This window comes from Salminus brasiliensis, chromosome 5 (assembly GCF_030463535.1).
Source record: "Salminus brasiliensis chromosome 5, fSalBra1.hap2, whole genome shotgun sequence".
Taxonomy (NCBI): domain Eukaryota; kingdom Metazoa; phylum Chordata; class Actinopteri; order Characiformes; family Bryconidae; genus Salminus; species Salminus brasiliensis.
Window position 1 is genome coordinate 5,965,843 of NC_132882.1, and position 27,924 is coordinate 5,993,766.

Here is a 27,924-nt window from a genome sequence, read left to right on the forward strand (position 1 = left end):
TCCAATACAGTTGGGCAGTTGAGGTGAGGTGGTGGTCATCCAATATCCTGACCTCACTAGCCTTCATCCCTGGACAGTAGAGACAGTTACTTCAACAAAAGCAGGATCCAAAACCCTTGATTTTGGAAGAAACAAGAAATGAGCAGGTGTCCCAATACTTTTGTCCATTTACTTTTTTATTTTCTACATTATTTTATTAGTTATTTAAGCAAAGTTAGTGTTGCTTCCACACGTCCGGACTGTAGTGTACATTAAGAAAGTCCAGCGTAATTCCTGACCCGTTCCCCCAGCGAACACCTCTCTACCAGAATCAGACGAAGCAGGAGACCCATGCTTTTCTAGAATATGCACGGTGCGCGACTGCAGCTGGGCTACTTTCACTCAAACGCTCAAACTTAAAAGTTCAGCACAACTTAAAGACACACAGCAGGATCTTATCAACTCTTAATTCTCTGTGTCCTCTGGGACACTCCGTAGAGGACACGGGCGTTAACGTCTGCCTCACCTCCAGCTTAATTAACATTCCATAAGCTCACGAGGAGGCATACAGAACAGACGTCCCGACCAGGCCAGGATCCAATTATGGCGACTAATTCCACAGAGCTAATGAAGGATTTATTCAGTGAGAAAATGAGCATTTCCAGCCCCGATCTGCAACGTAACCAAGATTACCTTCATACAAAAGAGAGAAAGGAAAGCGTGTCACACTGAAAAGAGGACGAACGCCCGGCTGGAAACTGGGACTCTAAGACTGCTGTAAGGCAATTAGCAGCTTTGGGCATGTACAGAAAGTTGGGACCCCTCTTTAAATGAAGTGGCTGTAATAACCGTGTTGTTACACATTAATAATCTGTGCAATTACAATGTAACACCTGGTGACGTCTCCACTATTTCAGACGGATTACAGCAGGGCAGCTCTTGTAATTACACATCAGGTAAGTCTTATGTAATAACACAAGTGTTAAAGTCTCAATAGCTGCAACAGCAGATCCTCTCTTATGTGGTTATAAATGTGTAATAAGATGGTAAGAGGGTAACTGTGTTTATATGACCTGCTGCTGCTTTTCCTGTTACAGGCATTGTGATAAGAAGAGGGTAGAGACAGTTACTCCAACAAAAGCAGGGTAAACATTGTTAATACTCTTGATTTCAGAAGAAACAATGAATGGTTGGGGATGATGAGGTGAGGTGGTGGTCTTCCAATATCCTGACCTCACTAACGGGGACCTCACTAGCCTTCATCTCTGGACAGTAGAGACAGTTACTCCAACAAAAGCAGGATCAACTCCTTTTAATACCCTTGATTTTAGAAGAAATAATAAATGAGCAGGTGTCCCAATACTTTTGTCCACATATTGCATATAATTTTGATTAGTTTTTTTTTTTTTTGGGGGGGGGGGTCAACTAGTTAACGCACCTCCAGATCAATGGATCATAATAAATTGGTTAATAGATTAATAAGCGTTTAATATTGTAAAACTCCAGGACAGCAACTTCAGGAGAACTTGGTGTTGATGATACTAGAGAGCAGCACATCACCTCCAGACTCTGCTGGTTACGGGAAAAATACGGGTTGCCACGGGAACCAGGCCTCATGACCACAGCTTTTCCAGTGCCAGTGTCCGCAGAAGGCCAGCTCAAACTCTCCGCATCGCTCGCCAGAGTCGTCGTTCCCCTGGGTCATCAACAGCTCACTGTTATACAATGTGCAAGAAGTCCCTTGTCGCTAAACCCTTCACTACGGCAGCTCAAGAACATCCCACGGAGATGTCCCCACCCTATTATCATGCCCTTTTGGACAGGAGACAAAACATCAAACGTCCTTTGCCAATGACGATCGTTTTGTACTCTGCAACAACTGACTGGTGTGCTCGCCTATTTATACATGCAGCCAACCCTATTGCGCAACACCTGGGACGTCCCGGACCCAATTCATTCATTCCGAACCAGGGGTCCGCCGTAGTGAAGGTACAGAGACAAATTAATAAATAAACAAACAGGACACTAATGTGGCCCTTCAACCGTGTGTGTGTGTGTGTGTGTGTGTGTTTGACCAGCACACAGGTGCAGTACAGCTCTGATCTGAGCAGGTAAAGAGGAACAGTGAAGTCCTCCACCCTCCACCCGCCCTCCAGCCTCTCCTTCTGCCTGAGCACGAGAGGAGGAGCATCTGATCAGGGCAGCAGGAACACAGGAAACGGGAGTGAGGAGTGAAGATGACGTTCAGCTCCTACATCCCAGCACATGCTTCACACACACACACACACACACACACACACACACACACACACACACACACACACACACACACACACAGAGAAAGTGGGACAGTGGCTGTCCTCGTTACAGACCCGCTCCCACCATCTGCTGCTGCATGCCATGCTCTACATCACTGTGATATAAGCGCACACACACACACACACACACACACACACACACACACACACACACACACACACACACACAGGAACAGTTGGAACTGAGCAGAGCGGATAGAGAAACTAAAGAGACGAGGCGCAGTAGAAGTTACGAGCTCAACGTGCCTCATCAAGTTAAGACATGAACAGAAACAACAGCTTGTGTCTCCGTCACACACACACACACACACACACACACACACACACACACACACACACACACACACACTTCCCCCTCACTCTCTCTCTTCACTGTCTGCCTCTCCTTGCCTCACTGTATCCCTCTCTGCCTCACTTTTTCGCCTCTCTGCCTCCCCAGTGTCTCTCTCTCCCTACCTTGCAGCCTCTGATCGCCTCGCAGTTTCTTTCTCTGCCTTGTAGTTTCACTGTAGCCTCACTGTATCCCCCTCTCTGCCTTACTGTCTGCCTCTTTCCCCAGCAATCACTCTGCCTCACTGCCTGTGTAATTGTCTCTTTCTGCCTCACTGTCTCCCTCTCTGCCTCCCTGTATCACTGTGTCTCCCTGCCTCACTTTATCCCTGTGTAATTGTCTCTTTCAGCCTCACGGTCTCCCTCTCTGCCTCCCTGTATCACTGTGTCTCCCTGCCTCACTTTATCCCCATGTGTAATTGTCTCTTTCTGCCTCACTGTCTCCCTGTATCACTGTGTCTCTCTGCCTCACTTTATCCCTGTGTAATTGCCTCTTTCTACCTCACTGTCCCCCTCTCTGCCTCCCTGTATCACTGTGTTTCTCTGCCTCACTTTATCCCCATGTGTAATTGTCTCTTTCAGCCTCACTGTCTCCCTCTCTGCCTCCCTGTATCACTGTGTCTCTCTGCCTCACTTTATCCCCGTGTAATTATCTCTTTCTGCCTCACTGTCTCTCTGCCTCACTTTATCCCCGTGTAATTGTCTCTTTCTGCCTCACCGTCTCTCTGCCTCACTTTATCCCCGTGTAATTGTCTCTTTCTGCCTCACTGTCTCTCTGCCTCACTTTATCCCTGTGTAATTGCCTCTTTCTGCCTCACTGTCTCCCTCTCTGCCTCCCTGTATCACTGTGTCTCTCTGCCTCACTTTATCCCCCTGTGTAATTGTCTCTTTCTACCTCACTGTGCCTCGCTGTCTCTGTCTCTAACTGCTGTATGTTGTCTCACTGTCTCTTCGCCTGGCTGTGCCTCACTATTTTGCTGTCTGGTCTTGCGGTGTCTGTCTCTGCCTACCTCGCAGTCACTGCTTGCTTTGTCTCCCTCTCTCTCTCTCTCTGCCTCACTGTGCTTTGCTGGCTCTCAGTGCCTCTTTGCGCCTCAGTCAGGCAGTCAGTCCCTTTTCCTGTCTGTCTGTGTGTCTGTGTCTGTGTCCCGGCAGTCCGGGAAGGCAGATGGTGTGTAGTCTTCTTTTAGCCTGAGCTCAGTGGAGATCAGGCTGCTGTAAATGGGAGAAGCTGCTCTGGTTCGACCTGTTGAGCAAGTTCTACTGGAGGAATCTGAACCTCAGGAGGTCAGACGCTCACTGCTGCTCTTCCACGAACACTGCTGGGACTGAAGGGTCTGGAGGAGTGATCAGATCTGATCCCTCTGAGGTTTAATCTAAACTTTCATATGAGCCAAAAGAGGCAAGTGGTGGCTCCATGTGGTTGATGTGGTGTTGCTCAGCAAAAGTAACAGAAATTGTGGCACATTTGGCCTAAAAATGTAAAATAATGTACAAATAATAATATAATAACAATAATAATAATAACGTGTTGTAATTTTCTGAGGTACAGTAGCAGCACCCATAATATTATATTACTCCAGACACAAGCTAAAATGTTAGCCACAAGCTAACAAACCACAATGCATCATAATCTGATATTATTGTTGTATTGTTACACCCCTATAACTTACACAATAAATATACACCGACCAGCCAGAACATTAAAACCACCTGCCTAATACTGCCTATGTCCTTGTAGCGTTGCCAAAACATGCACCCAGATTACACCTGGTCACTTCATGGGTCTTAAATATCAGGATTATATCTGTGTAAACACCCCCACTCATTAAAACCAGATACAAATCCAATCACTTTAACCACTTCAGGAGGTGGTCTGATCTGAAATGCACTGGAGCCTCGTTATAGCAATGTAAACGCATCCGTCCGACAACCAGAACCCCTCCCAGTACAGCCCGAACACCAGTAACAACGCCACGGAACAATCAGATTTCAGTCTGACTAACCTGAAAATCTCAAATCTGATCAGAATCCAATCTAGACACTAGTCTCATGAAGTGATGAGATGTAAACAGGGTCATGGACCACACAAGACCTCTGAAGGTGCCCTGTGGTGTCTGGCACCAAGACTAACGTTAACAGCAACTGCAAGTTGTGAGGTGAGGCCTCCAAGAGCATCAGTGACGGCTGTCAGCTCACCAGTTGTCCTCCCTTGGAGCACTTTTGGTAGGTACTGACCACTGCATACCAAGAACACCCTACAAGACCTGTCTGATGTTTTGGCCCTTGTCCAAGTGGTTTAGATTTTCTTACATTTGACCACTGTTCCTGCTTCTACCTCCCATTACCATTAAGAACTGACGGTTCACTTGAGGCCTACTGGACCCACCCATTGACAGGAGCCACTGGAACCAGATAATCAACGTTTAACTTGACTTAAAGACAATACTGCTGTTGATCGAGGCTCTGAAGACTCTGACTCTTTAAACTTAAAAAAACAGAGCTAGTATAAACATCAGGCTATTGACGGTTAGCCACGCTTTCTGATTAACTCCCATCTGTTTCAAGTGAAGAACCCCCTGAGAATGTCCTCCATGCTGGGTTAAGCCTTTCTGGGAGACATCAATCAATCCCTCACCCAAACACCACAATCCAGCCTTAAACTTAGAGTAAGGAGGAGCACGGTCTCGTATCCAGACTCTTCCTCAGAAATGATCAAATCAGCCTTCCGAGAACTGAAGTACGAGATCCCACACCACCAATAATCCCATAGAGTCTCATGCATAAATTTGGGCACCCTGGTGAAATTACATGTATGGTGGATGCTGTAAGTGTGAGTAAGTTATTTACATTATTTACAGAGACACACTACAACACATAACATAGTAAAATCACTGTGTATTTACTTCATTTAAGATATAGGGGTTAGAAATAGATGTGGCGTGTGCAAAAAGCCAAGTTTGACTTTTTAAAATACATTAAATTAACTAAATTTAAAAAAGATGTGTTTTTTATGTTAAACTTTGTTTCCTGTAAAGGGTTTATTCATGTATTGACCCCTAGAAAATAAGTAAAATGTGTCATTTGGCCAGGATCAGGGGTACCCAAACTTTTGCATTAGACTGCATAACAGATGCATACATTAATATGAATATATTATTTGATTTTGGGTTTGATTTCTGATAGTTTACGGGTTAAAATGATTATATTTTAGATTAGATCATTAGCTGCTCACACTCATCATCACCTACAGATCACTGTGTACACTGTTTATGGCCTCATGTTATTAATTGATTTATTAACGGCAATTAATAAAGCCAGAGTGTGCAAATAAGAAACCCTGAGACGAGGCTGAGGGGTGCGTCTGTGACATCACATGTTCATTTAGTACCATCAGCCTGCATCACGACATGATGGACGACATTACAGCCTCTATAAAGGCTCTATATGAAGTTTATACAGAGCTGACCATAGATCTGCCCCCAGCTTCACAGCCTGACCGACATACAGAGACCCTCTCTGCAGCGGGAGCTCGACAGCTGCAACGTACAGAATACCACAGTCACCCCGAAACACACTGCTTTTCTCTTTCCGACATAAAGTGAATCTGTTAAAGCTGTTCTTCACATTGTGTTGGAATTGCATGATGAACGGACCAATAGAAATGCTCCAAAACGACCGGGCATGCATTCTTTTACCTCGATTTTCATTGAAAATGAAGAAGGACGTTCTCGTCTCCTGTAAAGCTGCCCTTCTGGTTGGATGTGCGTTACTGATTCTACGTTACTACATTAGTTTTAACCTTCCACATCCTGGGATAAAACAAAACCTGAAAATATGACCAATATCTACTAACCCTAACCCAAAAATGTAGATATAACACACTAAAACATCAATGTAAACATGATGTCATCTTAATGTGTGTGTATTATTCATATAAAATAGTGTGTATATTATATAATGTTCATGTATATGTATTATTTATATTTATATTTATATATATATATATATATATATATATATATACACACACACACGTTTCTAGTTATGTGTGTATAAATAATAATTGTTATATATATATATATATATATAGCAGTATGTGTACATATACACATCCTGTTATTATTTATACACACATAAATAGAAAGATTATATATATATATATATATATATATAAATAATGTGTGTATATGTATTACTTTATATATATATATATATATATATATATATATATATATATAATACATTACATATACACATACATTATATATATGTATATAAATAATACATTACATATATACACATACTGTTATTTATACACATATTTATAGAAATAGTATATATATATATATCTAAGTGTGTGCATATATGTATTACTTTATATATAAAAATAATAAATTACATATACACATACATATATATATATATACACACACACACATACATACACATATATATACACACACTTTCTATTTATGTGTGTATAAATAATAATTATGTTATATATAGCAGTATGTGTGTATATATATACACATATACACACATACTGTTATTTATACACATATTTATAGAAATAGTATATATATATGTATCTGTGTGCATATATGTTTATATATAAAAAATAATAAATTACATATACACATACATTATATATATCACACACATACATACACATATATACACACACTTTCTATTTATGTGTGTATAAATAATAATTATGTTATATATAGCAGTGTGTGTATATATATACACACATACTGTTATTTATACACATATTTATTGAAATAGTATATATATAAGTGTGTGCATATATGTATTACTTTATATATAAAACATAATATATTACATATACACATACATTTTATATATCACACACATACATACACATATACACACACTTTTTCTATTTATGTGTGTATAAATAATGTTATATATAGCTACAGTTTGTGTGTGTATATATATATATATATATATATAATGTGTGTGTACTGTGTATCTTATCATAACAGGGGTAAACACCACACTTTCCTCAGCGGCACAGAGATTTCACCAGAGCACCAACAGCCTGAACACTAACTAATTACACTGAGGGTCAAAAAACCTCCTCTCACTCATCGAGTATCGGTCACTACACTGCCAATGAGCATCACGATACCATCCTCCTCCTCCTGCCACATCGCCCAGCCCTACACCAGAGCCTGCGTTCCTGCTGGCCAGAGATCACCAGCAGGGAGCCAAAAAAGTTTGAAGGCTGGGAATCAGAGGAATGTGGAAACTGCTGATTAATATACATATATACCCAATATAATTATTAATATAGAAGTTTCATACAAACACAAACACGGGGGGAGGGGGGAGGGGGGAGAGGGGGGCACAAAAAACAAACATTACAGCAGATTTCTGTCAGACACACCCTCTGTGTGTAACTTGGGAGCAAACCCGACCCAGACCGACCAAACGGGGCAGAATGAATGAGCAGAAAACATCGAGGCAGCTCTCAGGTCAGTCTGGATGAGCCCTAGAATACAGAGAGGGGTGAGCCCCGTCCCCTCTCCCGTCCCCTCTCCCTGTTTCCCACGACAAAGGGGAGCAGCAGCAGCAGCAGCAGCAGCAGCTCAGGCTGGGACCACCGCGTGTTTTCTGAGATTAAAAAAATAAATAAATAAATAAAAAAAACTTACCTGAACATAATTATTCTCGCAGTAATCCGCGACCCTGGTCAGGTTTTGGTAACTCTCCAGAAGGGCTCGTTTACCGGCGGGGATTTCCTCCTCTAACAACATTTGTAGCTCTGCCATCTTACATGTGTCCGCATAGCTCCGTCGCCTTCCCTTTGATTAAACCCACAAGCTCGGCCCTGAAAAAGAGAGAGCGAGTGAAACAGAGAGAGAGAGGGAGGGAGGGATCAGGGGAGGCAGGCCTTTTGGTTTACAGCATGACCCACCAGCTCGAATCACGAAAAGAACTACAAAATTTCTTTGCGGCAGCGAGAACGACGCTGGCAAACGCTGGGAAATGTAGTTTTTTTCACCGGTCTTCGTTTAATCCGGTGCGGACCGCAATTAACTCACATTTACCTACCATCAATCCAGCGACGTGTTTTTATTATATAATTATGTTAAATTAAATGATTAAATTCTGAATTAAATTCAGTACTTAAAAACAAGTCGTTTGACCTAGCTAGTGTACAGAACTACGTTTCCAAGCGACAAGTTGCCCTGCACTATGCGCACTGCATTGTGGGAGTTGAAGTTTCTAAGCTCGCCGCTGCGAACGATGGCGTGGGTGAGTGGAACTACAACTCCCGGCGCACCGACGCTCACGGACGGTCGCTGCCAGCTTCGCAGTTGCGAGGTCGCCGTCATCATCGCAGGCACTAAACAAATGGTAAGGGATTAGCCAGCGGTAAGTTATAGCAGGCTGCATGAACACGAAGCCGTCTAACGTTTAAGGGATGTTTTGGTGGCGTTTTTAAACGTCCGCTGCACTAAAGTGCTGCTAGTCGCTGGAGTTTGTGGACGACGTCGGCTGGCTGCGGTTGGCTTCGCCGTGGCGGCGCGCGGTGGTTGACATTAACGGTAACTTTATAATAATAATTAATAACGTGGGGAAGAGAAACACACCTTTACCTGAGCTACCTTTAACCCCCCCTGCCCCCCTGCCTCGTGTTTCTGTGGGTTTGCACGCGTGACATTACTGTCACCTTGCAGCGCAGCACGAGCCAGCGGCCACTGTTCCCCCCTGACCCCCTCATTTCACCGGGGTCTTAGGTTTGATTGGATGGTCTGCTGGTTCTGGTCATGGAGGCAGTCGTGATGGAGCACGAAGGGAAACCCATCCACGAGCAGAGGTTCGATGCTGCAGTCAGAGTGATCCAGAGTTTACCTCCAAACGGTGAGTAAAGCCACTGGTACCTGCTGAGCCCTAAGCCTACATTAACCCACATAGGCTGCTTGTTTACTGTGCCCCTAAAATCACCCCAAAACACCCAGCTCTGCACCTTCCACACATACATATATATATATAGATATAGTATCATATATGTGTATGTATCATATATATATGAAGATAAGATAATCCTTTATTAGTCCCACAGTGGGGAAATTCTCAGTATCACAGCAGAAAAGGGAAAGCTAGACACTCAGATGCAAAAACATAGATAAATTACCAATATTATGTTATATATAATGTTATTGCTTATAAATTAATAAGCAATAACAATATTATTTACAGATTATATATATATATGTGTGTGTGTGTATATGCATATGTGTATATAATATATATATATACATACACATATATGATACTTTAAGGTATTTTCACAATATATAAATATCTTACAGTATTTTACACACACACACACATATCCATATATATATATGTATCTATATATGGATATATATGTATATATAAAGATGAGATAAGATAAGATAATGCTTTATTAGTCCCACAGTGGGGAAATTCTCAGTATCACAGCAGAAAAGGAATAGCAAGACACTCAGATGCAAAAACATAGATAAATTACCAATATATACACAATATAAATAATAGAAGTAAAAAGCAATAACAATATTCTTTACAGATTATTTATATATATGTGTGTATGTATGTGTGTGTATAATATATATATATACATACACATATGATATGATACTTTAAGGTATTTTCACAATATATAAATATCTTACATCATTTTACACACACACACACACATATATATATATATATATAAAGATAAGATAATCCTTTATTAGTCCCACAGTGAGGAAATTCTCAGTATCACAGCAGAAAAGGGAAAGCTAGACACTCAGATGCAAAAACATAGATAAATTACCAATATATACACAAAATAAATAGTAGAAGTAAAAAGCAATAACAATATTATTTACAGATTATATACATATATATATATATGTGTGTGTGTATGTATGTGTGTATATAATATATATATATATATATATATATACATACACATATGATATGATACTTTAAGGTATTTTCACAATATATAAATATCTTACAGTATTTTACACACACACATATCCATATATATATATATATATATGTATCTATATATGGATATATATGTATATATAAAGATGAGATAAGATAAGATAATCCTTTATTAGTCCCACAGTGGGGAAATTCTCAGTATCACAGCAGAAAAGGAATAGCAAGACATTCAGATGCAAAAACATAGATAAATTACCAATATATACACAATATAAATAATAGAAGTAAAAAGCAATAACAATATTCTTTACAGATATATATATATATATAATGTGTGTGTGTGTGTATAATATATATATACATACACATATATGATACTTTAAGGTATTTTCACAATATATAAATATCAGTTATTATATCTTACAGTATTTGACTTAGTTTAGTTTGCAAGCTTGGGCCAGACCAAATGTACCTATTGAAATGCTGCATGCTCTAAAATTAAGCTTTTTTATTTAATGTTGCAGATACTGCCCGCAATATAGATCAACAATTAAAAATGCACCTATATCGGAATATAAGCCTAGGTAGATATTGCTGTAGTCCATTGAAAATCATGTATCATCTCCATTTTTGACCATTTTCAGATTTCTCCATCCTTTGAACTCAATAACTAAATAACTAAACAACTCTGGATGAATGGAGCAATAGAAATGGACTTGGAATAAAATCTACTTTGACTTTCATTGAAAATTAAACAAAAGTTTTGAGGGTTTTTTCCTCCTCCCGAAGTGGCGGGAGATGGAGATACATGTTTATCTTTGGGCAGTGACGTGTGTTAGTATAGTATAAATATGCTGTTTGAAATGTTCTCAGATCACAGCAGTGGATCTGGAGTGAAGCGATCAAGATGGGTTATTGACTAATAAACAGTTTGATGGTCAGGTGTGGCCTGTTCCCTCCTTATTTAATGACCGATCAAGAGACAGTCTTACACAGTACCGACAAAACATTTGGACACTTTTGGTCCAGTGGTCAAAATACTAGCTAGTAATTGTAGATGTATGAGCTCCCATATTTATCTTATATTTTAAGCCAAATACTGACGTTAAAAGTAGGGCTGGGCGATATGGTTATAATACTTATCATGATCAAGATAATCACAGACTAAAAACATCAGTAGCGACACAGTAAACTACTATTCAGTGATTTCTACTCAACATCTGCTGCTCTTCATCTAATTAACCCAGTCTAATTACACTGTTAGTAATGAAACCTGCAGCTGATCAGTGTTTATTTACACAAACAGTCTCCTACACATGCTTAGAAATTTATATTGTGTATCACAAAAACAGTAAAATTTTGTCATATCCTACATAAACCCTTAACAAACTTTAATGGACTTTCAGATTTTTATAAAAAGTATTGCTGCATAGGTTCATTTAGCATTACCAAAATATATTATAGCCCAAAAAGTACATTGGCTGGCCAGTAACAAGATGAGTCCCAGTTTTATCTGTGGAAATATTTGTGGTGTAGTAATATTTCCAGGTCAAATGTCATGTTTTACCTTTAGTAAAACATGAAACATGAAAACAAAGGTAAAGTTACCTTTACCTTTTAGTACTTTTTACTTTTTTAATTTATCCCCTACCCTATTTATTGTTTAGTGTCATTTTCCTTTAGTTTAAGACTTTAGTTTAAGCTGGTTTTCCAGTTAAAAAATAGGTTTATGTGCGGTATAGGAGACTCTACTGGATTTTTAGAGCAGAATATCTACAATTTTCTTAATTTAACACATTAAAAAGCAATAAAATAGCCTATAAAATGTGCCACCACTTTTTTATTTTGCGTTTTATTGTACATGTGTCATTTTATTTTCTTATCCCAACATGTTTAACTAAACAAATAAAGGTGCAGAAGAGTCATAGTCCTTCTTTAGACCTAAAATACCAAGAAAACATGAATTTTGATCAGACGTGCCCAAGCTTTTCCACATGACCCTACTGTTGACCTTAAGAATGGGCTGAATGGGTTGTTCACAACTAAAAGTCATGATGCACTTTCTCACACTGCAGGTTCCTTTCAACCTTCCAACGAAATGATGTTGAAGTTCTACAGCTACTACAAGCAGGCGACTTTAGGCCCGTGCAACATCCCCCGGCCGGGCTTTTGGGACCCTGTTGGCAAAGCAAAATGGTACCGGACTTGATTTTCTGTTTAAAGCCCTTACCGTTTGTCTCCACATCTGTTATTGATCAGCAGATCGTTGCTTTATTAGGAGGACATTTATATTTACATTACATTACATTCACCCCTGACACACTGGGCGGCATAAACCAACATCAGCCATGGTTGAAAGGTCACTGATTTGGATCACTCTGCCAGAGGTTCGCATTTAGACTAAGCTGACCTCCCACAATAACTGTTCACTGATTTGTAACCTTCCTCTGCACAGACACGGCAGGCGGGAGATATTTAGCTTGGCCGTGGCAGCTGTCCTTGTTCCAGTGTTGCGAAAAAGCTACAGGCACAGTGACCTTTATCATCACAGCAGTTCCCTCAGAGTTGGAGTCACGCTGCGAGCGTTTCAGTTCTATCCACTGGACGTCTGTAACTCTGCAAACAAAAACATCTGAACGTCCTTGAAATGTGCTTACAGATGAGCCGACCGGTCCTAGAGCTGCAGCTGCTCGTGGGAACCTGACAAGACGGCGGAAATTAGGTGCAGCTTATCATGGCAAAGGCCTCAATAACAGTGTTTTTCCGTGCTGATTTGTAGGGACGCGTGGAACGAACTCGGAGATATGGCAAAGGAGGAGGCCATGGCGGCGTACGTGGATGATCTCAAGCTGGTAACTGTGTTCCTAACTATTGAGGAGGGCCTTGTTATGTTGCTAGTATCTGTAGATACTAGCTGGTTGGTGTGGCGCAACAGATAACACCACCACCTACCATTGCGTTACATCAACACCATGTGGGAGACCAGGGTTCAGTTCCTGGTCTGGGTGACCGTATGCTGCGCTACACCAATAAGACTCCTGGGCAAGACACCTAAAACTACACTGGCCCACCTCTGTAATACGAGTAACCTTGTAAGTCGCTCTGGATAAGAGCGTCTGCTAAATGCAGTAAATGTAAATGTAGATGTATAAAATTATAAAATATATGATAAAAAAGCTCAATTTTTATACAATGTTTATCCTTTTTTTCTCACTCGTCCCAAAGTTTTCGTAAAAATCACAGCTCCAACAAGACAACCAACTAGTTGGTTGGACACACATGGACACATATTTGGCTTCCGCCTTTAACCCATCCGTGTAGTGAACACACAGCAGTGAAACACACACAGTGGACAGGGCAGCCATTCAGCCAGAGGGCGAGCTTGCCAAGCCCGGGTATCGAACCCACAACAGCCCGGAGCTCTAACCGCTGAGCCATCACTGCCCCAACGGATTTTCGTGGGGTGGAAAAGTTTGAGCACCCTTCAAATGTAACAATGATACAAATACACATATAACAACCACCCCCATCGGTCACAACAGCAACATGTTAGCAAGCACTGGAGACACCATAGCAACTTCCTAGCAACCACGTACCAACATCATAGTGACATTGAAACTACATTGTTTCCTTCAAGGAAAAAAGAAGGCTTGAAGTCTAACTCTGGTGTTCATGCTTCGAGGCAGAGGTCGGATCATATGAAGTCTTATATGATTTTATTATGCCCAGATTCTTGAAAGCATGCCAATGACGGATGAGGTGGAGCAGCTGCTGCAGATTCTAGGCCCGTTCTATGAGCTCGTGGACGAGAAGAAGAAGATTTCTGAAGTGTCGGACCTGACCACAGGTGAGGTTCCTCATAAGAAGCTTAATACTGTGCATTAATATTATGTATTATTAAATCGCAAAAACAAATTAATAGAAATTGTGGCGTGTGCAAAGTAATGCATTAAATACATTTAATTACAAATACTTTTTTTCAGGAACTTAAATTGTGTTGAATTGTGTCTGAGGGCGTTTTTACACCTGAACTTTATATTCCTGTTAAATTCGTTTTCACCCTTAGTGTGATTAATTTGGGCAGGTGTGAACACCATAATCACACTCTGCTGCAGACCCAAACAATTGCACCGAGACCCTTGAGAGGTAATTTCCAAACGAACTCTGGAGCAGTAAGAACGTCTCCCCATATTCACTTTCCCCAGACAGGTCTGAACAATAAGCAGAGAGAACATTCCCATTTGGTTTGTTGTGGTGCATTCTGGTGCGCTTGGACTTTTCCCTGTGTGAAAACGAACCAAACAAAGGGGGAAACTCTCAGAGTTTACAAACCCTGTAAAACCAAAGCAGGGCCAAAGCAAAGCAGCTACAGACGTGAAATCGCCCTAAAAATGTGCAGATATTTCAATTTACATATTTAAATTATTTGTTCATTTAATTACACTAGCACATGAATACAATGTGTCATTCTGTCATTCTGCATATTTCTACTCACACACACACACACACACACACACATATATATATATATATATATATATATATATATATAATTACACTTTTTTATGCATATTTTATATTCTTCATTTGGTCTGTATGTATGTAGAAACAGAGCCGGACTATATAATATATTTTCTAGATGCCATCCCTGCTGTTGTTCCATGTTAAAGGAACAAGTCCATAACACAGTCCATAACACAGGACTTACATGGTACTTACATGTTTTACACATTTATATATGTGTAAAACATTTGATATTATATATGTATATATGTATGTATGTATGCATGTATGTATGTATGTATTCAGGCTCTGTCATCTACTTGCAATACTTGCTTCTATTTGAAGGTCCTGTGTGAGGTGCATTTCGTTGCAGTTTAACATGGAACAACAGCAGAGATGGCATTTAGAAGCTATATTATATAGTCTGGCTCTGTATCTACTTGCAACACAGCCCAAATTAAAATAACTGAAAATATGAATACAAATATAAACACATGCCTTTTTGTAATGCAAACTGTGATTGAATTACTGCAGATTCATGGTTGATTTTTAAGTGTGACATGTTCCCTTCCTCTATAAACACACCTTATAGAATCAGTGGGTAACATTTTCTACACTATCACGTTTTATAATGTATAATTCACTGAATGTGCTTTTGGTTTGGTGCTCAGCTCGATTGGAAAGATTTGCTAGGCAACTGGAAGGCAAGTAAATAGTGATTTCACACCCAGATTCTCCCTCCTAGTTATGGATGTAGTTGAGTAGTTCAGTCTGTAGTAGCGGTTTCAGAATCCCCCCGTGCACAAGTGTTCCTGCTGTCGGGTTTTCACCCATGCTTAGGCTGCTATGAAGGCTATTGTATTAGCGCCAGTGCAGTAACACTAGACCAGATATTACAGGCTCATTTATACATGTATATACAGTACTGTGCAAAAGGTTTAGGCATCCAAGCACATTATTAACATCATATCTCTCAGCAGTGAGAGAGTTTTACTGTAGAAGCTCCAGATCTCACCAGAACAGATAAAGCAGGTGAAGATAAATCCAGTAAAAAGGAGAAACAAGAGCTTCTCATTCTGAGGAAAGAAAGTAGTGAGATCTTGTCGGTGAGCTAGTCTGAAGAACAGAGCTCGGTTCCTCCAGGTTTCTCCTGGACGCCCCCCAGTCCAGCCAGCACAGCGTGGAGGATGTGTTCAACTCCATCATCATCAGCAGCAGCAGCAGCTCACCTGATTTACCATCATTAAGCCCTGATTTACCACCAAACCAGGTCTTGATATGAGGAGAACTCAAAATAATACTAGACTCCATGAGAGAGGAGAACGTTGGAGATGTTCTAATGATGAACACAGTGATGGAGAACCTCCACCACTTTCTGTAGGAGTGTTATTATTAGTGTTTATTCTAATATTACATAAGCAGCCTCCGTCTAATTCCCACAGGGGCCTAAAACCTTTGCACAGTACTGCATATAATGTGCCGTGTACATTATTTACACTTTGATGACTATATTTTCATGATCTCTAGGGTTTGGCGACATGATGGCCGCACCTTCAAAGGCCATCACAAAAAGCATCATCAGAACTATGCAAATGAACGGCACTTTAGACAGCTACTCTACCAAAAAAGCACAAGCTCCGAAGAACAACATAAAAGAGATCAAAGAACCCGAGGCTAGAGGTGACGAAGATAATGACAGTGATGATGATGAAGACGAGAATGAGGAGGAAGAGGTTGAGCAGGTGACGACAAAAGGTAAAGTGTCCGTCAGGAATGCATGAACACAAATCATGCTGCTTTTATGACCCACTGGAAACTGGGACGTTTCTGACTCTTCTCTTAGTGGTGAAAATTCTATTTGAGCCTTTCCCAGAACGACTCAGAATTCCCACCAGTTTCTCAGGAGCTCCGCCTTCCCAGAGTTGCTGCTCCTTGACCTCATTTCAACACACCAGCACCCTTAAAACAATAGAAAAATAGAATAAAAACGTTTTAAATATCCGTGTATATGCAGACAAGCACTGGTTTAACGTGAGCTAATGACTAAAATACACTTAATTGTACTTTTACTGACATACTGAGATTTGTCGCACACAATTAATCTGCAAACTTTTTTTTTTTTTACGTAAATAAATCATCATACCAAGTTTGGCCCCAACTTCCTCCCATAGGCCTTTGTCTCTCTCTCTTTACAGAGCGTATTAGTCACTAGTCACGTATTAGCGGCTTTATTTAGAGATGTAAACACAGAGCCTCTACTACTGAGCTCAGAGGGTAGATTGTACTTTATTTATGCTGAAATATGGATTAAATCTCATAACACTCTAACTTTCATTCTCTTTCGCTCTCTCTCTCTCACACACATACACACAACACACAGCTGCTCATCTCTTATCTCTTAGCTTAATCCAGCCCAATCACTGATCATCCATTGATCTCTTAAAAAGCTGTTGGAGCCTTTTCTCTATTAAAGCTGGTAATTGGTAATGTGAGGTTACATGTTAGGTAAAGTCTGACAGCAGTCTTCAAATCTGGACCTTGAATCCATTTTCCAGTCTTGCACTTGAAATTGCCAGTTAGCTGTAGCCTTAACCTCCACCAAAAAATAAAATCCAGGACTGGGAACTGGATTGACTGTCTTAATGTAAACATATATATTTAATGTATATTTTAGTACATTTCTAATTCCCTCACTGTAGAATAGCAGTGCAGTTTATTCTTATTAAAATTGCGTTAGTTCCTATTTGTTTTATTTTTACACAATGAAAATGTAATAAGTACAAAAATAGCTCTCTTTAAGTGCACAGATCATCAGTGAGGCGACAAGTACACTGCCTAGTGCACTGTGGCATCGTAAGGTTTGGCCTACTCTCTATCCTCAAACTGCTGACGGCTTTTAGGTTAAAAAAAAAAAAGGAAAACTCCCAGTTAGTCATAAATGCAGCTCGAAAAAATAAATGTGTCTGTGAATCAGTACAGAAATGTAAGAATTCAGGTACATCCTTATTCAGTTAATTATGAATATAAAATTCTCAGCTTTTTATCAAACATAAAAATGAAATTGCTTTATTATTGTTTTATTGTCTTTTTTTTTTTTTTTTTTTTTTTTTTACTGCTAGGTACATTACTCCCCCCATCACACATTTGTACACTGATGCCTCGTTCACACCTGGCATTAACATGCATCTTGTGCGAGCCGATCACAAATGTTTGCCAAAGCGCCTAGCCATTCAAACAGGCATCATAGACATGAGGCATCATAAATGCGTCTCCTGTGAGCTCTCGTAATCGGATATCTCACATCATTTCCGGTAGAGGAGGAGCTGCATGATGCACATCAATAATTAAGTAATTAATTGAGGCGAGGTGCATAGTTTGGCTCGCGCACCAGCCACAAGTATCGTCTTTATCCATTAGATAGTTTGACTGTCACTGTAGCGTGCTCAGCTGACACGTACGGAAGGTGGGCGGTGTGGTCCCACGATTATAACGTGTTTTCCATCTGGGGCAGTGACATGGTTGTTGTGGGCGGGGCTTGCTGTCAGAGACGTATCGAGATGCTTTAGGGTTCCCACTACAAGAATAATGTGGTCATAGGCGTCTCTGACCGTAACTGAATGTGGTTTGGGTGATCGGATGATCGGATGCACCCTCGAGACGCAGTGTACCCCATTCATACCTGGTCAGATCACCCAGGTGTGAACGGGGCCAAGGTGTATTTCTTTGTATTAGAATTTTTAAATGTGCCAAAATGATTTAATCAAAGATGTAAGTTCAAGGTGTAAGAAAGCATCTTCTTTGTCTCTTCAGCACCAGCAACAAAGAAGAAGGCTTCAAACGGAAAAGTTAAAGGACTTCCCAACGGCAGTATAGGGCATAAGGTAGATGCCATAACCAACGGAACTCACTGCTCCAAATCAGCTCTGAATGGGAGGCACTTGGAGGAGACTGATGGTGTCACCAAAGATGCTGTGAGCCAACGTGTGAATGGTTGCAGTGAAGGTAAGTCAGCCTGGAAACACTCTTGTTGTTGCTGTTGGATTCTTCCTGTCGTCGGCCTTCGGCAGCATCTGAATCTTAGGGACGTGTAGAGAGTTATTGGGGGGCATCTAGAATGTTAAACGACAGCTTCAGCAGCACCTTCATCACCACCATTACTGAAAATACTGACGCTGACCCAGACAGGATGATCTGTCAGCAGACTTCATTCGATTTTATTCACTTAAACTCAGCATTGTCTACAATTCAGTTATGGGAAAAGCACCTCTAGCACACATGAGCCCCCCCACCCCCCCCGAAGCAAGATCTGTAATGACACCCCTGTCCCCAGTACTCTCATCAGCAGTGTTCCAGCATTGCCTATTGGTTCTTTATTAACTATTAAAGCATGACTTTAAATGGCACATACCTAACATAGGTGTTTTAACAAGGACTGGGTATCACAATTACTTTAGTAATTACTCAGTATCAAATTTCAATACCAAACTAGTCAGCCTTAACAGCATCCAACGCTTGTTCCATAATCTAACCGGTGATTGACTGTCTGCAGCCTTGGGTTCACTACAGGACTTTTAAAGTAGTAGCAGATTCTAAAAGACTGGGTATCTCACGCTTCCCCGCTGAGTTTCGCTTTACCAAAATGTCCATCGCAACCTAAAAGACTAAGGATCATCCACTACACGACTTCAACCTGCTGCTAACCCAAGCCCCAAAACACACATGCCTAGCCTTACCCAAGGGCCCCAGATTCGCAAGACCATTTGTGCTGCAGACCCAATACCAAAGAGTTGTGAAAAGGCCTTTAGGTGAGGTCCTGGGTGGGAGGATCGAGGTGAGGAGCACAGCACATATTGGCGGATAGCCTGTGAACGAGGCAGATGTTGGATTTAGCTATTGGCTATTGATGGGACTTGTTCAGATCGAGCCTAGATTACGTAATCTAGCACTACTAGATTACGCCTTAAAGTCGGGTCACAAAAATCAAACGTCTGATAAGCTCCAACTGGCCTAAAATGTAGTCAGGAGGCCATAAATCAGAGCCTGCCCCTCACACACTACTCAATTCTCTCTTATCTGTCAGCTCCGACTGACTGAAAAATCTGCAGGCTAGAGCCAGCCAGCACAGACTCAGGGCTAAAATCAGGGTAAACATCATGTGGTGTAACACCGGCTTTTCTCTGTCATAACAGTCACACACAAACCCTAGACTCCAGAAGGTTAAAGGTTCTTCACACTCGCACATCTTGTGAGTTCATTAGAGAAACCGAAAGTGGTTCTTCTGTGGCATCATTCAAAGAACCATTTGTAGCACCTTTTTTTCTACTACTCAACCACAGGAAGACACACACCGCTAACACCACACCACATCACCGCATTTTCTCCATATAGCTACACCATATGTCAAATGTTTGTGGACACCCGTTCTAATGAATGCACACAGCTACTTTAAGTTGCAACCATTGCTGATACACACAGCACACACACAATTCGTCTAGTCCCTGTAGAGAAGTACTGCTAATAGAATAGGACTAAACATGAAGCTACTGGCACCATGCTGCCTAACGCCAGGCGTGGGCTAGGGGGGTATAAAGCCCCCCAGCATTGAGGAGCTGTGAGGCAGTGGAAGAACTAGGTTCACTGGAATTATGGTGGTGGAGCTCTATCCAATACTTTTGGGATGAGTTGGGGTGGTGATCATCCAACATCCTGACCTCACTAACACTTGTCACTTGTCACTGAATGCAATCAAATCCTCACAGCAATGCTCCTCCAAAATCTAGTAGAAATACGCCTTCTCTGGACAGTAGAGACAGCTACTCCAACAAATGCAGGATAAACTCTTTTAAATACCCTTGATTTCAGAAGAAACAGTACATGAGCAGGTGTCCCAATACTTTTGTCCATTTAGTGTACCTGTAGATTATCTGCAATATAGGTGTAGAGTCATTTGGAATGATGCAAATTAAGCTTTGTTATTCATAAAGTAATGAAAATTATATTGTCATAGATGACAATGAAGTCGCGTCCAGCCTTCATCATGTGGCCAGCGACTCAGACGGTGAAGTGTACTGCGACTCTGTGGACCAGTTCGGTGTGGAGGAGGTGAGGTTTCTTTAGCCCCAGTGAAAATGTGCTGAATCCAGACTCACTACGGATTCCAGTCGTCTGAAGCACAATCCTGACGTGTGAATGATGCATCATCCCCAGCTAATATTAGCCTGTTTATTAGCACTGTCAGATACCTTGTGTGTGTGTGTGTGTGTGTAGCAGAGCAGTGAGCCTCATGTGAACTCTCTGGAGGGAAGCTACGGTACACTGTCCACCCTGGGAGAGCCCCAGCCAACGGGGCGGGACCCCGAGAACCTCCCAGAGGTTCAGGACAGTGTTCAGCATGGCGGAGAGGACTGGAAGACTAGCGGAGGCGGATCACAGAGATCAAGGCATAGCATGGACCGATCGGGAAGCTCCGTGGTCAGGAGAGGAAGAGGTACAGCCGGACTGTATAAAGCACAGAGCTAAATTACATTGGCTTCATTTGATAACTGTAGCATCTAAGGGGTTAAAAATACTGGAGTTCCACTATTACCCGAGGATTGCTGGTTTCAAATCCTGGGGCATGCTGCCGGAGCCAGAGAGAGCACAATTGGCCTTGCTCTCTCCGGGTGGGTAGATGGCACTCTTTATTTCCCCACATCACTTTAGGGCGTCGGCTAGCCAGTGCATCAGAGCTGGGTCACCATCGCTTTCCTCTGAGTGTGTTGGTTGCCTGGTGATGTTGCGTCGGCGGCAGTTTTCGAAAAGAGGTGGTGACTGGTTGTGCATGTGTGTCTGAGGAGCCGTGCATCAGTCCACATCCTCCCAGTGTTGGGGGTGTTACACGTGATGGGGGGGGGGTGTACTAACGAGTGGGTTGGGTAACGCTGCAAAACCCAGTCATACCAGTGTAAAATCCTGTAGTATTACTCTTCTCCACCTTCAGATGCTGCTTCTGGAGCTTGTCTCAGCTTGTCCAGAAATGCATGTGTACAGCTGTCCATGGGGGGGCGCTCAAAGCGTGATTTGTATTAACAGTAGTGGAGTTACAGTAAATTACACTCCACAACAGTAGAGGGAGCCCTGGAGCACAAAATACAAAAATTTTCTCCATAATGCTGCTTTAAGGTGATGCGTGAACGTATGAGCATGACCTCATTTCTACCAGCAGCCGCTGCCTTTCCACATCATTACAAACGTCAGTACTTTTCTCAGACTGTTCCGTTAAACGGTTTCTCCCGTACATCAGGCTCCAAGTCTCCAGGCTCTGGGTCCGGAGCCGCAGGGCCGTCACAGGGTGGCGGAGGCGATGGGGAACAGTGGGGGATCGACGGAGCTGTGGGTGGAGACCTCAGTGAACAGATCGTGGCGGCATTGGCGCGACTTCAGGAGGACATGCAGAGCGTCCTTGAGAGACTGCACACACTCGAGGCTCTCACTGCCTCCCAGGTAAGGAACCACCAATTAAAAATAAATAAATAAAGTGAAAAATCATTTTTTATATATATATATATATATATATATATATATATATATAATTGATAAATGCATATTCAGCCTGTTTTGCCTTTCCAGAGTTTGTCTCTGTGCAGATCTGACCGTTCGACCGTCCAGTACTTTACATGTTTATGTGTTTTCCTCTTGCCAGGCAAGATCAGTGGCCTTGTCTTCTGAATACCTGTTACCACCAGCTAATAAAACTCAGAAGGTAGGTTGGGTAACGTTCCCAAGGCTGGTTGACTGTTTGTTTGCTTTTGACCCAGTTTGGCCTTTGGATTGAACTTTGTTCATCCACGATAAACTGGAGTTACTTTAGGTGGATGTCTTTATTGTCCAGAGTGGCGTTTAACTTATTAACTACAATAGAGTAGCATTAATTAAGATAGTAGTAAAAATACAATGATTTAATTAGATGAATGAAGGGTGAGCTTTTGTCAGATACCATTATATTATTATTTATTGTATTATATTTTATATTATGATTATGATCAGATCAGTTCAACAGTATAGATGGTTTGGTGACTTTTATCAATAATCTATTAATAGTTCTGATCAGAGGAGGATGGGTCGGGTCCCCCTTGTGAGTCTTTGTTCCTCCCAAGGTTTTCCTTGCCACTGTCGCCGTTGGGGTTCACTGGGGTCCTGGATTTTCATATCTTCTCATGTTATGTTATGTTGACTTGACCATTAACTAGTACTTTTCTAAATTATATATTTATATTTCTCCATTATCTTCTTATATAGTCCATATATAATTTATTCAGTATATTTTTTTATAAAGATGATAATAAAAATACACAAGCTCTCTAATAGTAAACCCAGGACTCGTTCTGGCACAGCTGGAGCATTGTTAATGTATGTATTTGTGTGTATTCTGTGCAGAAGCACTCCTGGTGGCCTTTTGACGTGTCCCCTGGCACAGTGGCCTTTGCCATTGTCTGGCCGTTCGTGGTGCAGTGGCTCATTCGGCTGTATTTCCAGAGGCGGAGAAGGTACCACCACAACTGTGGCACTACAATGTTCAATGTTCTGTGGTTCAGTACAGTTATACACGGCCTGTCTAATGTTAAGAGAGGCCTAGCTTCTGTTTTAAAGGGGCTGTCAACTCAACTGCAAGTCATAAGACTCTGACTTCCACAGCAACATAAGCAACCCCACAGCAACAGGCCATCCTTCAGTTATCTGATCTTTAGGGTTATATAACTAATGAAGCCCCACAGTTCAGATCAGATGAGCTGCTGATTAATCCATTCAGTAAAATCCCTTTATTTTCAGGATCAGTTTCTATAATCAGACTTTCTGGACTGACTGATTTAGTTCAGTCGAGACTTTTCTTAAAATGACTAGTCATCTTTTAAATGTTACTATATCAACTTCTGTTGTGAACTTCTGTTATATTTTAAATAATAAAAAATATGTTTAAATAATATTTAAAATAAAAATACTTTAATATTTTGTTTTCTTTTATCTTTTTAAAAAGTAAAATGACAACACCAGTTGTAAAAAGTCCTATACAAATAATTTTGACTTGACTTGACCATTAATTAGTACTTTTCTATTTCTATTTATATTTATCTATTATCTTCTTATATATTCCATATATCTAGCTTCTATAGATATACATAGAATATACATATATAATGTATTCAGTATATTTTTATAAAGATGATAATAAAAATACACAAGCTCTCTAATAGTAAACCCAGGACTTGTTCTGGCACAGCTAGAGCATTGTTAATGTATATAATAATAATGTATATATAACATAGTTCCACACAGCAGAATTTAAACTGTGCTTATTGCTGCAGGCTGGAAATAATGCCTGTTAACGCTGCCTAAAAGACACCAGAGGGCGCACTGCTAGAAAACAAAGCGGTAAAAACAAGGTTGCAGAACTGAATTGGGGCGTCCCTACACTCCAGCCACCATTTCAGACATCCAGTCCTTGCTGTTTTGTTATGTTGTTAATTTCTTGCCCTCTTACTAATTACTGATTGTGTAAAGCTGCTTTGTGAAAACACCAGTTATAAAAAGCTATACAAATAAATTTGATTTGACTTGTGTTAAACAGATCCTGCAGAAAAAAGACCATTTTCATTTAACTATTTAAGCCATGGGTGTAAAAGGTGGGCAAAGACTGGGAAAAGAATATTTGTAAGTCAATAGTTTATTCTTATTAATCTTATTATATGTAAGATTTTATATTGTAGGTAAAAGCATAAATAGAGGAGCTGAAAAGGTTGGCAGCCTCTTTAATAAATAAGTATGTTGTAATTGATGTTCTGCAAATGAATATTGCCTGTAATTAAATAAATTATGTAATAAATTACCTTCAACTTAATATTACCTTCAAGAAAAATTACCAAATTGATTATTAATTAATTATCAAATTATTATCAAATTAACAAAATAAAAAGACTTTGAAGGTTCCTTAAAGCCTCAAATGAACTGTGCCTTTTTACTTGTGCAAACCTGCAAATGTAAACTGTATTGTTGGGGCCTTTCAGCTGTTTAATTGAATAATGTAAAATCTCCAGGACATTTTAGCAATTTTCTCATTGTATCCACTACTGGACAAACTCTCAAGCTCCAAATTCTCAAGCTGTCCAAAACACATGGAAAGTTGAATATACCTGAAGCATTAGCTTTAACTGAAACCATAAAGGTCCAGCTTCTTCTTCTTCATCTGATGCTGATATCACTGTTTGTCTCTTTGTTACAGAAAAATTAATTGATGTACTTGGTGCTCAGGGCTGTGATGACTGAAGAGAAACCCCCTCTGGACTAATCAAGGGCAGTGTCCTCTCCTGCACGCCCCCTATCTAACTTGCTTTTGCACTACGACGACAGCGCTAAAAGTAGTGAGTGTCAGAACAGACAGAGAGTAGATTAGACTCGGTCTCTGTCTGAAATTTCAGCTTATAGGCATCATTTGTTTAGGGTAGTAGGAACCACTGAGATTTTTACTGCTAGGGATGGAAAATACTGGTCCAGAAAGTTCAGAATCAGCCACAGGATTTCTGTTACGACTGCCTGGGCAGCTCTGCTGCAGCTATATTCCCCTAAAATCCACCCCAGGATTTTGACCCAACTGCCTGTGCAGCTCTGCTGCAGCTATATTCCCCTAAAATCCACCCCAGGATTTTGACCCAACTGCCTGTGCAGCTCTGCTGCAGCTATATTCCCCTAAAATCCACCCCAGGATTTTGACCCAACTGCCTGTGCAGCTCTGCTGCAGCTATATTCCCCTAAAATCCACCCCAGGATTTTGACCCAACTGCCTGTGCAGCTCTGCTGCAGCTATATTCCCCTAAAATCCGCCCCAGGATTTTGACCCAACTGCCTGTGCAGCTCTGCTGCAGCTATATTCCCCTAAAATCCACCCCAGGATTTTGACCCAACTGCCTGGGCAGCTCTCCTCCAAAAACCCACCCCAGAATTTTGATCCAACTGCCTGGGAAAGCTCTGCTGCAGCTATATTTCCCTAAAATCCTGGGGTGGATTTCTGGACCTTTCTGGACCTGTTCCTCCCCCCCCCCCCTCTCTAATGACTGCTTGGTTTAAAAAAAGAAGTAGAAGTACTTCGACATAGTGAACAAAACTTGTACATTAATTTTGTTGTTTTTTTCATATTGAAATCCAATAGGGCATTATCACATTTATGGGATGTCCATCATTACCACCTATCCAGCTGCACTATAATGCGTATAATACACTGATAGAGTACATTAACTTTTGTGTTTCTCAGCTTATCATGCTTCAGAAAAGTCCCAGAGGCAGGCTTGGCTTTCATAACTGTAATTCTGAAAGTAGAGCTATGTTTTGTATGTAAAAAATATATATATCTCGTACAGTGAGATTCTGTAAGTTGGAAAGCCATATTAAGAAATCTTGCATATTGGGACACGAGGTGATGTTAAGTTGGCGTGGGCATGGTTAGTCATGGCTATTTGCTTCTGAAAGTGAACGTTATGAATGTGTGTGGAGCAGACGTCTGCGGTTATTCTATAATTATGAGAAATCCATGCAGAAATTGCACTAATTGAGATTATAGTCAATGTTTTAAAGGCTTTTCAACCTGTAATTTACTGCATCTGTATATTTTAGTATCTAAATTCTCTTATTTCTTGTCTTTTGCCCCTAAAAATTGTTTTGCTATGAAGCATTCCGACTTTCTATGTATCTGAGACAGGACCGGAGTTGGTCGATATCAGATCGGTACCGTCAAACGCTACTATTGACATCTGTTAATTTCATTGATTAATGCATTTGCATTCAGACTGATCCTTTAAACTCATTTTTGTGTTTTGTTTTTCCCGATAAGTGTAAATTGTTAATACTGTTAATACCCAATATGTGTATATTAGAAATAGATCTATATATAATACACCAGACCTGAAGTGTGAGATTTTAATTGTAACATACTGTAATGTAGCATTTCAATCTATACTGAATTGATCTGGGATTTTCTTTTGAATAGTAATTAGCTATTGTTTTGATTAGAAACACTATCTTTATATTAATGAAATGACTACTTTCTCTCTTTCAAAGGAGCATCTGTGCACGTTCTTACTGTTAACCCGAAGCACAAATAAAATTTTCCACAAGCTTTGGGCGAACGCTGGTCTTCAGTTGTGAGTTCTTAGTGTTTACAGTGGAGTCGCACAATTATGTTTATCACCACAATGAGTTTTTGCATTATAACCGAGTGCAAACCAAACTATTATATTTACATACATCACATTTCCAATTTTTTATTTTTGTTTTTGTTGAGAAACATAAAGCTGTTTTGCACAAGAATAAATGGAGCTTTTGGTTAGAGATGCAACGATCCGACATTGGGATCGGACATCGGTCCCGATGGTAACAAAACTTGCTGGATCTGCAATCAGATAATTAAGCCATGGAACCGATCCTCTCACTTATTTGGTTGGTGTGAGACTGAACTAAATGTTTAATTGCTGCTTGTATGTTTGATCAAGTTACTGATTTATTCTCAGGTTTAGCTGCTAGTTTTTTTTTTTAATACACTTAATATTTAAAAATAAGCTTGATTACTGTTTGTGTGTTTGACAAAGTGAAGCTACTTATTCAGTTTTGGCTGATACATTTGATGTATTTAAAATATTTTAAGTTTGACTGTGTTCTTATTTTGATTTTGAATGCTGTGTCAAGCTCCGGCACCACTGTTTATTTTAGTGACAAATAAATAGCAATTTAGTTCATTTATATCTGTGTTAATGTTGTTTTACAAGGTTAGTAAAGTAGAAACTGGGGTTCGATTCCCAGTCTGGGTGACTATGAT

At 40.5% G+C, this 27,924-nt stretch overlaps 2 protein-coding genes across 11 annotated transcripts in view; one reads left to right on the plus strand and one right to left on the minus strand.

Annotated features, from left to right (window-relative positions):
* abi1a (abl-interactor 1a) overlaps positions 1–8,474 on the minus strand; it is an 89,098-nt gene extending 80,624 nt beyond the window's left edge. For all 8 annotated transcript variants that reach the window (XM_072679306.1, XM_072679309.1, XM_072679303.1 and 5 more), the window contains exon 1: positions 8,309–8,474. In XM_072679306.1, coding sequence (XP_072535407.1) covers positions 8,309–8,425 — 117 coding nt within the window. In that variant the 5' untranslated portion in view covers positions 8,426–8,474. The remainder of the gene's footprint in view (positions 1–8,308) is intronic.
* Positions 8,475–8,940: 466 nt separating this feature from the next.
* acbd5a (acyl-CoA binding domain containing 5a) lies at positions 8,941–27,238 on the plus strand. Of its 3 annotated transcripts, none has more exons than XM_072679311.1 (13): positions 8,941–9,014; positions 9,398–9,521; positions 12,659–12,779; positions 13,363–13,435; positions 14,313–14,430; positions 16,614–16,841; positions 18,897–19,088; positions 21,094–21,188; positions 21,354–21,573; positions 22,369–22,568; positions 22,768–22,827; positions 23,502–23,611; positions 25,342–27,238. In XM_072679311.1, the coding sequence occupies exons 2-13, from the start codon at positions 9,428–9,430 to the stop codon at positions 25,352–25,354; spliced, it is 1,524 nt and encodes a 507-aa protein (XP_072535412.1). In that variant the 5' UTR covers positions 8,941–9,014; positions 9,398–9,427; the 3' UTR covers positions 25,355–27,238. The 3 variants fall into 3 exon arrangements, with proteins under 3 accessions (XP_072535412.1, XP_072535411.1, XP_072535414.1); XM_072679310.1 differs by having other exon boundaries at positions 8,965–9,205; XM_072679313.1 differs by having other exon boundaries at positions 8,965–9,205; positions 21,357–21,573.
* Positions 27,239–27,924: the final 686 nt, after the last annotated feature.

Coding starts and splice junctions, on each gene's coding strand:
- acbd5a (XM_072679311.1), top strand. CDS start 9,428: ATGGAGGCAGTCGTGATGGAGCACGAAGGGAAACCCATCCACGAGCAG. Junction 19,089..21,093: donor TGTGAATGGTTGCAGTGAAG/GTAAGTCAGCCT, acceptor ATATTGTCATAG/ATGACAATGAAGTCGCGTCC. Junction 21,574..22,368: donor CGTGGTCAGGAGAGGAAGAG/GTACAGCCGGAC, acceptor CCCGTACATCAG/GCTCCAAGTCTCCAGGCTCT.